The sequence below is a fragment of the Colobus angolensis genome, unplaced genomic scaffold (genome assembly GCF_000951035.1).
Source record: "Colobus angolensis palliatus isolate OR3802 unplaced genomic scaffold, Cang.pa_1.0 Scaffold351, whole genome shotgun sequence".
Lineage (NCBI taxonomy): Eukaryota > Metazoa > Chordata > Mammalia > Primates > Cercopithecidae > Colobus > Colobus angolensis.
The window spans coordinates 1,216,822-1,229,521 of NW_012116833.1; the positions used below are offsets into that span (position 1 = coordinate 1,216,822).

Sequence of the window (12,700 nt, forward strand, 5' to 3'; positions counted from 1 at the left end):
TGAGAAAAAAAAAGCCAAATGGAACATAAAAAGCCATAAGACATGATACCTACTTCTAAGTAATTATTTTTCATGTGGCATAAATTGTTCTTTAACCTCTTTCAATTATTTCCAAAAGATACCTCAAAATAAGAATACATACTTTTATATGTCACACCCAGGAAACAGATCTTTGTGCATGGGGTATAGATTATTTACATTACAAAGAGAATATGTATAGTTTCTTTTATTAAATACCAAAGTTACAAGTTTCCTAGTCTAAATTGTATAATTCAACACTCAGTAATCAACTTTCTCTCTGAATGAAGCAAAGTAAAATACATAGCAAATAGTACACCTAACACGCACAAGTAGTTCATTTATATTCACTAAAGAAAACTGTGATATCCTCCAGTTTACATTCATGAATTCTTTCTGTCAGCAGCAGTAGTAGTAGTAGTAGTAGTAGTAGTTGCTGCTGCTGTTGTTGTAGTAATGGTATTTTCTTCAACAACGTGAAATTATTCTTTAGCATTTCATCATTTAGAGAAAAGCATACTACACAGTGGTTCTTAATTATACATTAAATAAGACCAATTTGGCCAGCTTTTTTTAATAAATATGATTTTGAAATGTGCTCAAATTTTATGTAGACCATTAATATTTTCATATTTAAAATGTTAGTTTATCTTCATGAAGTAAAATGATTAAGTAGCATTGTCTAAAGTTTACTGTAATACAATATACTATATCATGTGTGCTATATGCACAAGTCCACTACAGTAAGATGTCAAACTGTATTATCATAGGATTCAAGGTAGAATAATATGCTACACTGTACTTCAAAGCACATCGAAGTCAGAAAAACAACAGTGTAGTTCATTTATAAAGGGGATAGATGATGATTAAATCCAATTGGTTAACTTGAAAGTCAGTTTATATAACACCAGGATAGTGTCAACACCACATACTTCATTTTCAAAGGCTTAACTATGACCCATTTATAAGATTACACCAACAGTATAAAGCCTTTGGAAAAAAAAAAAGCTTCACTTGTACTAAATTTCCATGTGATGTAAAATTTACAGAAGCCTTATAAAAACCTTTATTTCTAAATGAGGCCACTTATGGATAATATACAGATCTGCCTGCACACATTATCTGAGATGTAATTCTTCTATAAAAACTTTGGCACCAACTATATCAAGAATTCATATATTAGCACAAATGTATTTTGCTCTGGCACCAAACCACTATGTTTACATTTTAGTACAGTGAGTCAAACGAATGGAGTCCTTTGGTTTTACAGAATAACTAGCTTTTATAATATGTTTTCATTGTTTTTCTTTTTTTAAAAAAGTCTATCCTTCAGGATCTGATGTTAAAAAATACTAACACTGCTTGTCATTATACTACTATATATATATACTGATTGTTGGTAATGACGCCCCAAACCATAATTGTATGAAAAAAGAAAAAAAATATTAAAGTAACTTTATTTGAAAGGAATTTTAGAAGCTAGTGTGCAGAGAAGTTGTGAGAACCTGGTGGATACCAATTATATGCTTAAATAAACACTTGAACACTACTGCAAACACACAGTATGAATATTGTGGACCTGTGCATGGTTTTTTAAATCTCTCTTCCCCTAAAAATGGGGATTTAATATTACTTCAAGTAATTAAGCAGAAAACGATGCCTTTGATAAGATTAGGAAAAAAGCCACACATTTAATTTCATCTTCATCCAGTTTTGCCTAGGAACACCACAAATCTTACAGGCCAGTTGATGTTCGCTTTTTCATGCTCCGTCGCTGGGCTAAGCTTGAAGCAGCTACAGGCTCTAGGACTGGTTGAAAGGTCTTGTGAGTCAGGGCAGAGTATGTTGCAACCATTGCTCCCTAAAGTAATGAGAAAATGTCACAAACTAAGTACAAATTCTGGAGTTAAAAAAAAAAAATTCACATGATATTATGAGACATATATCTAGAACAAAATGTCTTTTCCTAGGAAAATAATTGAATATATTAGACCTGTGCACTGATGAATCAATATTACTTGTATGTTTTTCATTTCAATATCTATGCATTTTACAAAAAATTGTTAAAACACTAATATTTAAAACCTTGGTTCAATGTATATGGATATAGGAATGGTTTCATGAACAGTTATAAATTAAGAACTAACAGCAATCTTTTGTTTCAATATGAAACTTGCATTTAGCCCAATCCTAATTCCAGCATCTCTCAAAAGCAAGGCGGGTACAATCAAGAAATTTTTATTGTTTCATCTGAAAGGCAGTGGTCAAGTAAGCTAAGAAAAGCACATGGTTGTTAATATAAAAAAATCTATCTTTAAAAAATAAAGATTTTAAGGAATTATTTAAGTGTAATTAGCAAGTGGCACACAGTGGGTTTATTACGTATCCGATATTTTGAAGGCACATAAAAGTATGTTTGTTTTACCTTAACAACATGTGACACATCGTTTCTCTTTGGCTGATCATTTGGCAACTGGTCTCTGTGAGTTATCCATGAGTGCTTTAATATTTGTTCAGTAGTATACCGCTGACGTGGGTCCATATGAAGCATATGGGAAAGCAAATCCTAAATTAAAATTTAAAAAAGTGTGTGTGTATATGTGTGTGTATATATATATACACACACACACATACATACATACATATATTTTACATTTACTGAAAATGTGACAGCATTGATAGCCTTACAATCTATTTATTTTACCTACATTTATGTAAAGTAAAATCTATACACAGTTAACTCTCAAGAGAATCTTGAGAGAGATTTTTCAATATATATTAAATCCCTATACAACACTTTTAAATCGGAAGATGCCAAATCTGTGGAATTAGATGTGTGATTAATGAGGGAGGAGGAAAATGTAAAATGGCAGAAGTCATCCTGGAATATGCTAAATGTTCAGCAGGAGACAGGAGCTACTGAACTTTGCTGTTAAGCTGTGCCCCAAGGTGTAAGGGTACGTGTACACAGATAAAACATAGAAGGGAGGGCCCCATGTTGTTAATTCATTCAATAAATGGTGGCTTACTATATAACATATTAAGAAAGCAAACCATAAATCCAATGTTAGCAACTGGCTTCTATCATAGTAGTGCTCAGAGTATTGTAAGTTTTTCATCAGAGTAAGTGTGAGTTTGCTTATGTTATCTCTGTTGTAATAAAAAAAGTTGTAAATTTAATACAACCACTCAGGAAAAGTTTTCAGTATATTAAGAGATGTAATAAACTGTCTCTCCAAAGTATCTTTTAGAGAAATGAGAGGTAAACTCCTTAAGAAGCATTTTTGGAGAATTTGGCAAGATGGCCAAGTAACAGCTCTGGTCCGCAGCTCCCAGTGAGACCAACGCAGAAGGTGGGTGATTTTTCCATTTACAACTGAGGTACCCAGTTAATCTCATTGGGACTGGTTAGCCAGTGGGTCCAACCCACAGAGGGTGAGCAGAAGTAGGGTGGGGCATCGCCCCACAGGAGAAATGCAAGGAGCCAGGGGACCTCTCTCCCTCAGCCAAGCGAAGCCTTGAAGGACTGTGCTACCCAGCCCAGATACTACGTTTTTCCCACGGTTTTTGCAATCCACAAATCAGGAGATTCCCTGGTGTGCCTACAGCACCAGGGCCCTGGGTTTCAAGGACAATACGGGGCAACTGTTTGGGCAAACACTGAGCTAGCTGCATTTTTTTTTTCATACCCCAGTGGTGCCTGGAATCCCAGCGAGACAGAAGCATTCACTCCTCTGGAAATGGGGCCGAAGCCAGGGAGCCAAGCGGTCTCGCTCAGTGGGTCTCACTCCCACGGATCCCAGCAAGCTAAGAACCACTGGCTTGAAATTCTTACTGCCAGCATAGCAGTCTGAAGTCAAACTGGGACAATTGAATTTGGTGGGGGGAGGGGTGTCCACCATTACTGAGGCTTGAGTAGGTGGTTTTCCCCTGACAATGCTAAGGGGGCCAGGAGGTTTGGACTGGGCAGAATTCACCACAGCGCAGCAAAGCAGCTGTGACCAGATTGCCTCTCTAAATTCCTCCTCTCTGGGCAGGGCATCTCTGAAAGGCAGCAGCCCCAGTCAGGGGCCTATAGATAAAACCCTCTTTTCCCTGGGACAGAGCACCTGGGGGAAGGGGCAACTGTGGGCGCAGCTTCAGCAGACTTAAACTTTCCTGCCTGCCGGCTCTGAAGAGAGCAGCTGATCCTGACAAGGAGGATTCTCCCAGCACAGCGCTCTAGCTCTGCTAAGGGACAGACTGCCTCCTAAAGTGGGTCCCTGACCCCTGTGCCTCCTGACTGGGAGAGAGCTCCCAACAGGGGATCAACAGACACATCATACAGGAGAGCACCAGCTGGCATCAGGCTGGTGCCACTCTGGGACGAAGCTTCCAGAGGAAGGAGTAGGAAGCAATCTTTGCTGTTCTGCAGCCTCCACTGGTGATACCCAGGTGAACAGGGGCTGGAGTGGACCTCCAGAAAGCTGCAGCAGACTTGCAGAAGAGGGGCCAGACTGTTAGAAGAAAAACTAACAAACAGAAAGCAACAACATCAACATCAACAAAAAGAACCCCCCCACAAAAACTCCATTCAAAAGTCATTAGTCTCAAACATCAAAGACAGAAAAATCCACAAAAATGAGGAAAAACCAGCACAAAAACGCTGAAAATTCCAAAAAAACAGAATTCCTATTTTCCTCCAAATGACCGCAACTCCTCTCCAGCAAGGGCATAAAACTGGACAGAGAATGATACTGATGAATTGACAGAAGTAGGCTTCAGAAGGTGGGTGGTAATAAACTCCTCTGAGCTAAAGGAACATGTTCTAACCCAGTCCCAGGAAGGTAAGAAACTTGATAAAAGGTTACAGGAACTGCTAACTAGAATAATCAGTTTAGAGAGGAACATAAATGACCTGATGGAGCTGAAAAACAGCATGAGAACTTCGTGAAGCATTCACAAGTATGGATAGTTGAATGGATCTACTTGAATCCATCAAGTGGAAGAAATGATATCAGAGATTGAAAATCAAATTAATGAAACAAAACGTGAAGATTAGAGAAAAAATAATTAAGAGGAACGAACAAAGCCTCCAACAAATATGAGACTATGTGAAAAGATGAAATCTACAATTGACTGATGTACCTGAAAGTAATAATGGTGGGGAGAATGGAACCAAGTTGGAAAACACAATTCAGGATATCATCAAGGAGAACTTCCCCAACCTAGCGAGACCGACCAACATTCAAATTCAGGAAATACAGAGAACACCACTAAGATACTCCTTGAGAAGAGCAATCCTAGGACACATAATCATCAGCTATTCCAAGTTTGAAACAAAGGACAAAATGTTAAGGGTAGCCTGAGAGAAAGGTCGGGTTAACCTACAAAGGGAAGCTCATCAGACTAACAGTGGATCTCTCTGCAGAAACCCTACAAGCCTGAAGACAGTGAGGGCCAATATTCAACATTCTTAAAGAAAAGAATTTTCAAACCAAAATTTCATATACAGTCAAACTAAGCTTCATAAGCAAAGGAGAAATAAAATCCTTTCCAGACAAGCAAATGCTGTGAGATTTTGTCACCACCAGGTCTGCTTAAAAGAGTTCCTGAAGGAAGCATTAAATATGGAAAGGAAAAACTGGTACCAGCCACTGCAAAAACACACCAAAATATAAAGACCAATGACAATATGAGGAAACTGCAACAACTAATGTATAAAATAACCAGCTGGTATCATGATGACAGGATCAAATTCACATGTAACAATATTAATCTTTAATGTAAATGGGCTAAATGCTTTCCATAAACAGAACCAATGACAAAAACCATGATTATCTCAATAGATGCAGAAAAGGCCTTCAATAAAATTCAACACCACTTCATGCTAAAAACTCTCAATAAACTAAGTATTGATGAAACATATCTCGAAATCGTAAGAGCTATTTATGACAAACCCATAGCCAATATCATATTGAATGGGAAAAAGCTGGAAGCATTCCCACTGAATACCAACACAAGACAAGGATGCCCTCTCTCACCATTCCTATTCAACATAGTATTGGAAGTTCCAGCCAGGGAAATCAGGCAAGAAAAAGAAATAAAAGTATTCAAATAGGAAGAGAGGAAGTCAAATTGTCTCTGTTCACAGATCACATAATTGTATATTTAGAAAACCCCATCGTCTCTGCCTAAAAACTCTTTAAGCTGATAAGCAACTTCAGCAAAGTCTCAGGATACAAAACCAATGTGCAAAACCCACAAACATTCCCATACACCAATAACAGACAAGCAGAGCACCAAATCATAAGTAAACTCCCATTCACAATTGCTATAAAGTGAATAAAGGAGTACAACCTACAAGGGATATGAAGGACCTCTTCAAGGAGAACCACAAACCACTGCTCAAAGAAATAAGAGAGGACACAAACAAATGGAAAAACATTCCATGCTCATGGATAGGAAGAATCAATATCGTGAAAATAGCCATAGTGCCCAAAGTAATTTATACATTCATGACTTTCTTTGCAAAATTAGAAAATACTAATTTAAGTTTCATATGGAACCAAAAAAGAGCCCTTATAGCCAAAACAATCCTAAGCAAAAAGAATAAATCTGGAGGCATCAGGCTACCTGACTTCAAACTACACTACAAGGCTACAGTAACCAAAACAGCATGGTGCTGGTACCAAAACAGATATATAGACGAATTGAACAGAACAGAGACCTCAGAAATAACACCAAACATCTACAACCATTTGATTTTTGATAAAGCTGACAAAAATAAGCAATGGGAAAAGGAGTCCCTATTTAACAAATGGTGCTGGGAAAACTGGCTAGCCATATTTAGAAAACAGAAATTGGATCCCTTCCTTATACCTTATATAAAAATTAACTCAAGATGGAGTAAAGACTTAAATATAAAACCTAAAACCATAAAAGCCCTACAAGAAAACCTGGGTTATACCATTAAGGACACAAGCGTGGGCAAAGACTTTATGACTAAAACATCAAAAGTACTTGCAACAGAAGCCAAATTTGAAAAATGAGATGTAATTAAACTACAGAGCTTTTGCACAGCCAAAGAAACTATCATCGGCATGAACAGGCAACCTACAGAAGGGGCTAAAATTTTTGCCATCTATTCATCTGACAAAGGTCTAATATTCACAATCTACAAGAAACTTAAACAAATTTAGAAGAGGAAAACAACCCCATCAAAAAGTGGGCAAAGGATATGAACAGACATTTCTCAAAAGAAGATATTTATGTGGCCAAAAACACATGAAAAAAAGCTCATCACCACTGGTCATTAGAGAAATGCAAATTGAAACCACAATGAGATACTATCTCATGCCAGTTAGAGTGGCGGTCATTAAAAAGTCAGGAAACAACAGATGCTGGCAAGGATGTGGAGAAGCAGGAATGCTTTTACACTGTTGGCGGGAGTGTAAATTAGTTCAACCATTGTGGAAGACAGTGTGGCAATTCCTCAAGGATCTAGAACCAGAAATACCATTTGACCAAGCAATCCCATTACTGGGTATATACCCAAAGATTATAAATCATTCTTGTATAAAGACATATGCACATGTATGTTTACTGCAGCACTATTTACAATAGTACAAACTTGGAACCAACCCAAATGCCCATCGATGACAGACTGGATAAAGAATAGATGGCATATATACAACATGGAATACTATGTAGCCATCATGTCCTTTGCAGGCACATGGATGAAGATGGAAACCATCATTCTCAGCAAACTAACGCAGGAGCAGAAAACTTAACAGTGGGTATTCTCACTCATAAGTGGGAGTTGAACAATGACAACATATGGACACGGGGAGGGGAACATCACAAACTGCGGCTTGTCAGGGGTTAGAGGCAAGGGGAGGGAGACGGGTGGGGGAGAGCATTAGGACAATTACCTAATGCGTGCAGGGCTTAAAGCCTAGATGACGGGTTGCTAGGTGCAACAAACCACCATGGCACATGTATACCTATATAACAAATCTGTACATTCTGCACATGTATCCCAGAACTTAAAGTAAAATTAAAAAAAAAAAAAACAACTGTTCTAATATAGAAACAAAATCATTGTATGCAAATGTTTCATCAATCGCAGAAGCAGTGAAACTAAAGACTCTAAGTAGTACTATCAGATTCTGAAGAATAATGTAATTGGTTGAAACCATGTAAGGGACTAGGGCAACCAATCAAAAGCCATACTGGGGAAAAATGTGCAAAAATAAATGGACAATTAATACTAAAAAGAAGATAACCATGATTTCAATGAAACAAACCTAAATGGTTATTAGAAAAATGATAAAATTTCAATAGTCTGAGGATTTCTTCTTCTGGTCAAGATGAAATACCAAGGACTGGATGTACCTATCTGCCCGAAACAACCAATTAAAAAAAGAACATAAAATATAGAATATGTCAACAGTTTTCAGGTTATCAGATGTTAGGCAATAAAGGAAAGTGATTCCTAATAGTGGGAAACAATCGGGTTAGCATTGTGATAGCTTCAGCTTACAAACCCGAGAGAGTTTTGTAGCTGCTGTTCAGGTAAGGGAAACTCAGGTGAAGCCTGGTTGGTTTGAGCTGAGGAGATAGAACTGAGACTCAGGGGAGACCAAGGCAGACATAGTTAGCAGGACAGGGTATGAAAGGGATGAGAGGAGCAGAGAGAGAGAATTACAAGGCTCTATAAAAGGTCTCACTAAAGTATCTAGCAGATTACTACTGATAAAGACATGTGAGGAAACAACCCAAGACCTTGGAAAGAACTATCTGAAAGGATTGGATGAAAATCAGGACTCACACAGGTGGGGTGGATTGCCTGTTTCCACTCGCCAAAATGGAAAACATCATAATTCATGAAGTATATTACAGAGTATTTCGAAGCACTTTGCCTAAACAGTGAGTAGCCCTAAACACTAGCCTGGCCCTGCCTAAAAAAATTTAAAAGGAGGACCCAAAAGTATGAAACTGTTTCCAGTAACTTAACTGCTGCCCAGAATAAAGTTCAAGCATACTCACAGGAAAATGAAGAGCAAACTAAACCAAAAATTAGGAAAAAATAAATAATAAACATCACAGAATAAACAAAATAGAGAAAAAAACAAATGGTAAATGAAAAAGAGTTGGTTTTATGAAAAGATAAACACAATTGACCAACCTTTAATGGGACTAAGAAAAAAGAGAGATGATTGAAATAAATCAAATCCAATGGAAAAGAAGACATTACAATGATATCACAGAAATAGAAAGAATTATGAGACTATTACAAACAACTATATGCCAACAAATTGGAACACGTAGAAGAAATTGATACATTTCTGGATACATAAAATCTATCAAAATCGAATTGATAAAACAGAAAATACGAACAGACCAATAACAAGTAGCAGGATTAAATCAGTTACAAAAAGTCTCCCATCAATGAAAATCCCATTATCTGATGCCTTCACTGATGAATACTTAAGAACAAATACCAATCCTTTTCAAACGATTCCAAAGAATTAAGGAGGAGAGAATCCTTCCAAACTCATTGTATGAAGCCAGACTACCCCTACTGTTCTAACCAGACAGAAAGAACACAACAACAAAAACTATAGGCCAATAGCCTTAAAGAACATAGATGCAAAAATCCCCAACAAAATACCAGCAAACTGAGTTTAACAGCACATTAAAAACATCATTCAACATTATCAAGAATAATTTATCTCAGGAATAAAAGGATGGTTCAACATATGCAAATGAATACACATAATACATCACATCAACAGAATCAAGGACAAACACCACAGGATAAATTTAGAATGCAGAAAAAACATTTGATAAAATTCAACATCCATTCATGATAAAAAAATTAAACAAATTAGGTATAGAAGAAACATACCTCAACATAATAAAGGTCACATATGACAAACCCACAACTAACATCATACTGAATAGGGGGAGGTTGAAAGCTTTTCCTGTATGATCTGGAATAAGACAAATATGCCCACTTTTACCACTTTTATTCAGCATAGTACTGGAAGTCCTAGCCAGAATAATTGGGGAAAAGAAGAAAGGGGCATGCAAATTGGAAAGAAGGAAGTAATACTGTTACTGTTTACAGATGACATTATCTTATTTATAGAAAACCCTAAATATGCGACCAAAAATTGTTAGAATAAACAAAGTGCAGTAAAGTTGCAGGATACAAAAGCAACATATATAAATCACTAGCATTTCTATATGACAATAGTGAACTGTCTGAAAAAGAAATCGAGAAAGCAATTCCATTTAGGAGCTGCAAAAAAATAAAGTAGACAGAAATAAATTTAACCAAGGATGTGAATGATCTCTACAATGAAAACTATAAAACACTGATGGAAGAAACAGAAGAGGATACAAATAAATGAAAAAATATTCCATTTTCATGGATAGCAATAATTAATACTGTTGATATATCTATACTACCCAAATCAATCTATAGATTCAGTGCAATCTCTACCAACGTATCAATGGAATTATTCACAGACACAGAAAAAAATTATAAAATTCGTATGGAAGCACAAAAGACTCCAAATAGCTAAAGCCATTTTGAGCAAAAAGAACAAAGCTGGAGGCATAACACTGACTTCAAAGTATTCTATAAAGCTACAGTAACGAAAACAGGATGGTGTTGGCATGAAAATAAACATATAGACCAATGGAATAGAACAAACAACACAGAAATGTATTGATGCTCTTACAACCAACTGATTTTTCAATAAAGGCACCAGGAACACACACTGGGTAAAGGACAGTCTCTTCAACAGACAGTGCCAAGAAAACTGGACATCTATATGTGGAAGAATAAAACTAGACCACCATCTCTTACCATATATAAAAATCAACACAAAATGGATTGAACACTTAAATGTAAGACCTGAAACTATAAAACTACTAGAAGAAAACATGGGGGAAATGCTTTGTGACATTGGTCTGGATAAGAATTTTTGGATAAGAATTCAAAAATACAGGCAAGAAAAGCAAAAACAGACAAATGGGATTATCTCAAATGAAAAAGTTACTGCCCAACAAAGGAAATAATCAACAGAGGAAATAAACAATCTATAGAATAGTAGAAAATAATTTGCAAAGTATATATCTGAAAAGGGATTAATATCCAGAATATATGAAACATTCAAATAACTTAATAGCAAAAAAAATACATAATTTGATTAAAAAGTGGTCAAAAAATCTAAATAGACATTTTTCAAAAGAATAAATACAAATATCCAATAGGTATATGGAAAAATGCTCAATATCACTAATTATCACAAATACAAATCAAGACCATAATGGGATATTATCTCACCCCAATTAGAATGGCTAGTACAAAAATGACAAATGCTGCCATGGATGTGAAGAACTGGGAAATTTGCTATACTATTGGTGGGAACATAAACTAGTACAGCCACTATGGAAAACTGTATGGAGTTTCTTCAAAAAATTAAAAACAGTACTAACATATGATCCAGCAGTCCCACTACTGGCTGTTTACCCAAGTGAAATGAGAACAGTATATTGAAAAGATATCTGCACTCCTCTATTTACTGCAGCACGATTCACAATAGACAAGATATAAAAGCAACCTATGTGTTCACCAACAAATAGTGGATTATAAAATGTGGTACATACAAACAATGGAATACTATTGGTCAAAAGAAATGCTGTCATTTGTGGCACTATAGATAAACCTGGAAGACATTATGTTAAATAAAATAAGCCAGGCACAGAAATACAAATACCATATGATCCACTCATTTGTGGAATTTACAAAAGTTGATCTCATAGAGGTACAGAGTAGAACAGTGGTTACTAGGGATTGAGGAGGTTAGGGTTGAGGGAGGGATGGGGAGAGATTATTGAATGGGTATAAAATTATAGACAGGAGAAGTTCTGGTGTTCTATTGCAGAGTAGAGTAAATATAATTAACAATACTGTATTATATATTTCAAAACAGCTAAAAAAGAGGATATTTGAATGTTCTCATCACAAAGAAATGTTAAATGTTTAAGGTGATGGATAAGTTAATTACCCTGATTTGATCATCATACAATGTACACATGTATTGAAACATCACTATACCTCATAAATATGTACAATTTTTTGTGTTAATTAAAAATAAATCTTAAGAAAAACACATTTGACATTAAGAAAATAGAGCTGGTCGTGGTGGCTCATGCCTGTAATCCCAGCACTTTGGGAGGCCGAGGCGGGCGGATCACAAGGTCAGGAGATCTAGACCACCGTGTCTAACATGGGGAAACCCCATCTCTACTAAAAATACAAAAAATTAGCCGGGCATGGTGGCAGGCGCCTGTAGTCCCAGCTACTCGGGAGGCTGAGGCAGGAGAATGGTGTGAACCCGGGAGGCAGAGCTTGCAGTGAGCCGAGATCCAGCCACTGCACTCTCCAGACTAGAAAAAAGAGTGTGAATTCGTCTAAAAAAAAAAAAAAAAGAAAGAAAAGAAAATAGAATACTTATAGGAATATAAAAGTATCTAGCACCCACCAAGGTAAAATTCTCCACATTTGGTATCTTCGTAAAAATTAGTGGCCAGGCAAAAAAGCACAAAAATGAGGAGAAAGAAAACAATCAATCAAAACTGACCCAGAACTGACACAGATGCCAGAATTAGCAGACAAGGATAT

The 12,700-nt window shown here is 36.4% G+C and overlaps 1 protein-coding gene across 2 annotated transcripts in view; it reads right to left on the reverse strand.

Annotated features, from left to right (window-relative positions):
* Positions 1–1,457: 1,457 nt before the first annotated feature.
* Positions 1,458–12,700, reverse strand: part of RPS6KA6 (ribosomal protein S6 kinase, 90kDa, polypeptide 6) — a 137,390-nt gene continuing 126,147 nt past the window's right edge. For both annotated transcript variants that reach the window (XM_011952933.1, XM_011952934.1), the window contains 2 exons: positions 2,444–2,584; positions 1,458–1,879 (listed from right to left, as the gene is read on the reverse strand). In XM_011952933.1, coding sequence (XP_011808323.1) covers positions 1,754–1,879; positions 2,444–2,584 — 267 coding nt within the window. In that variant the 3' untranslated portion in view covers positions 1,458–1,753. The remainder of the gene's footprint in view (positions 1,880–2,443; positions 2,585–12,700) is intronic.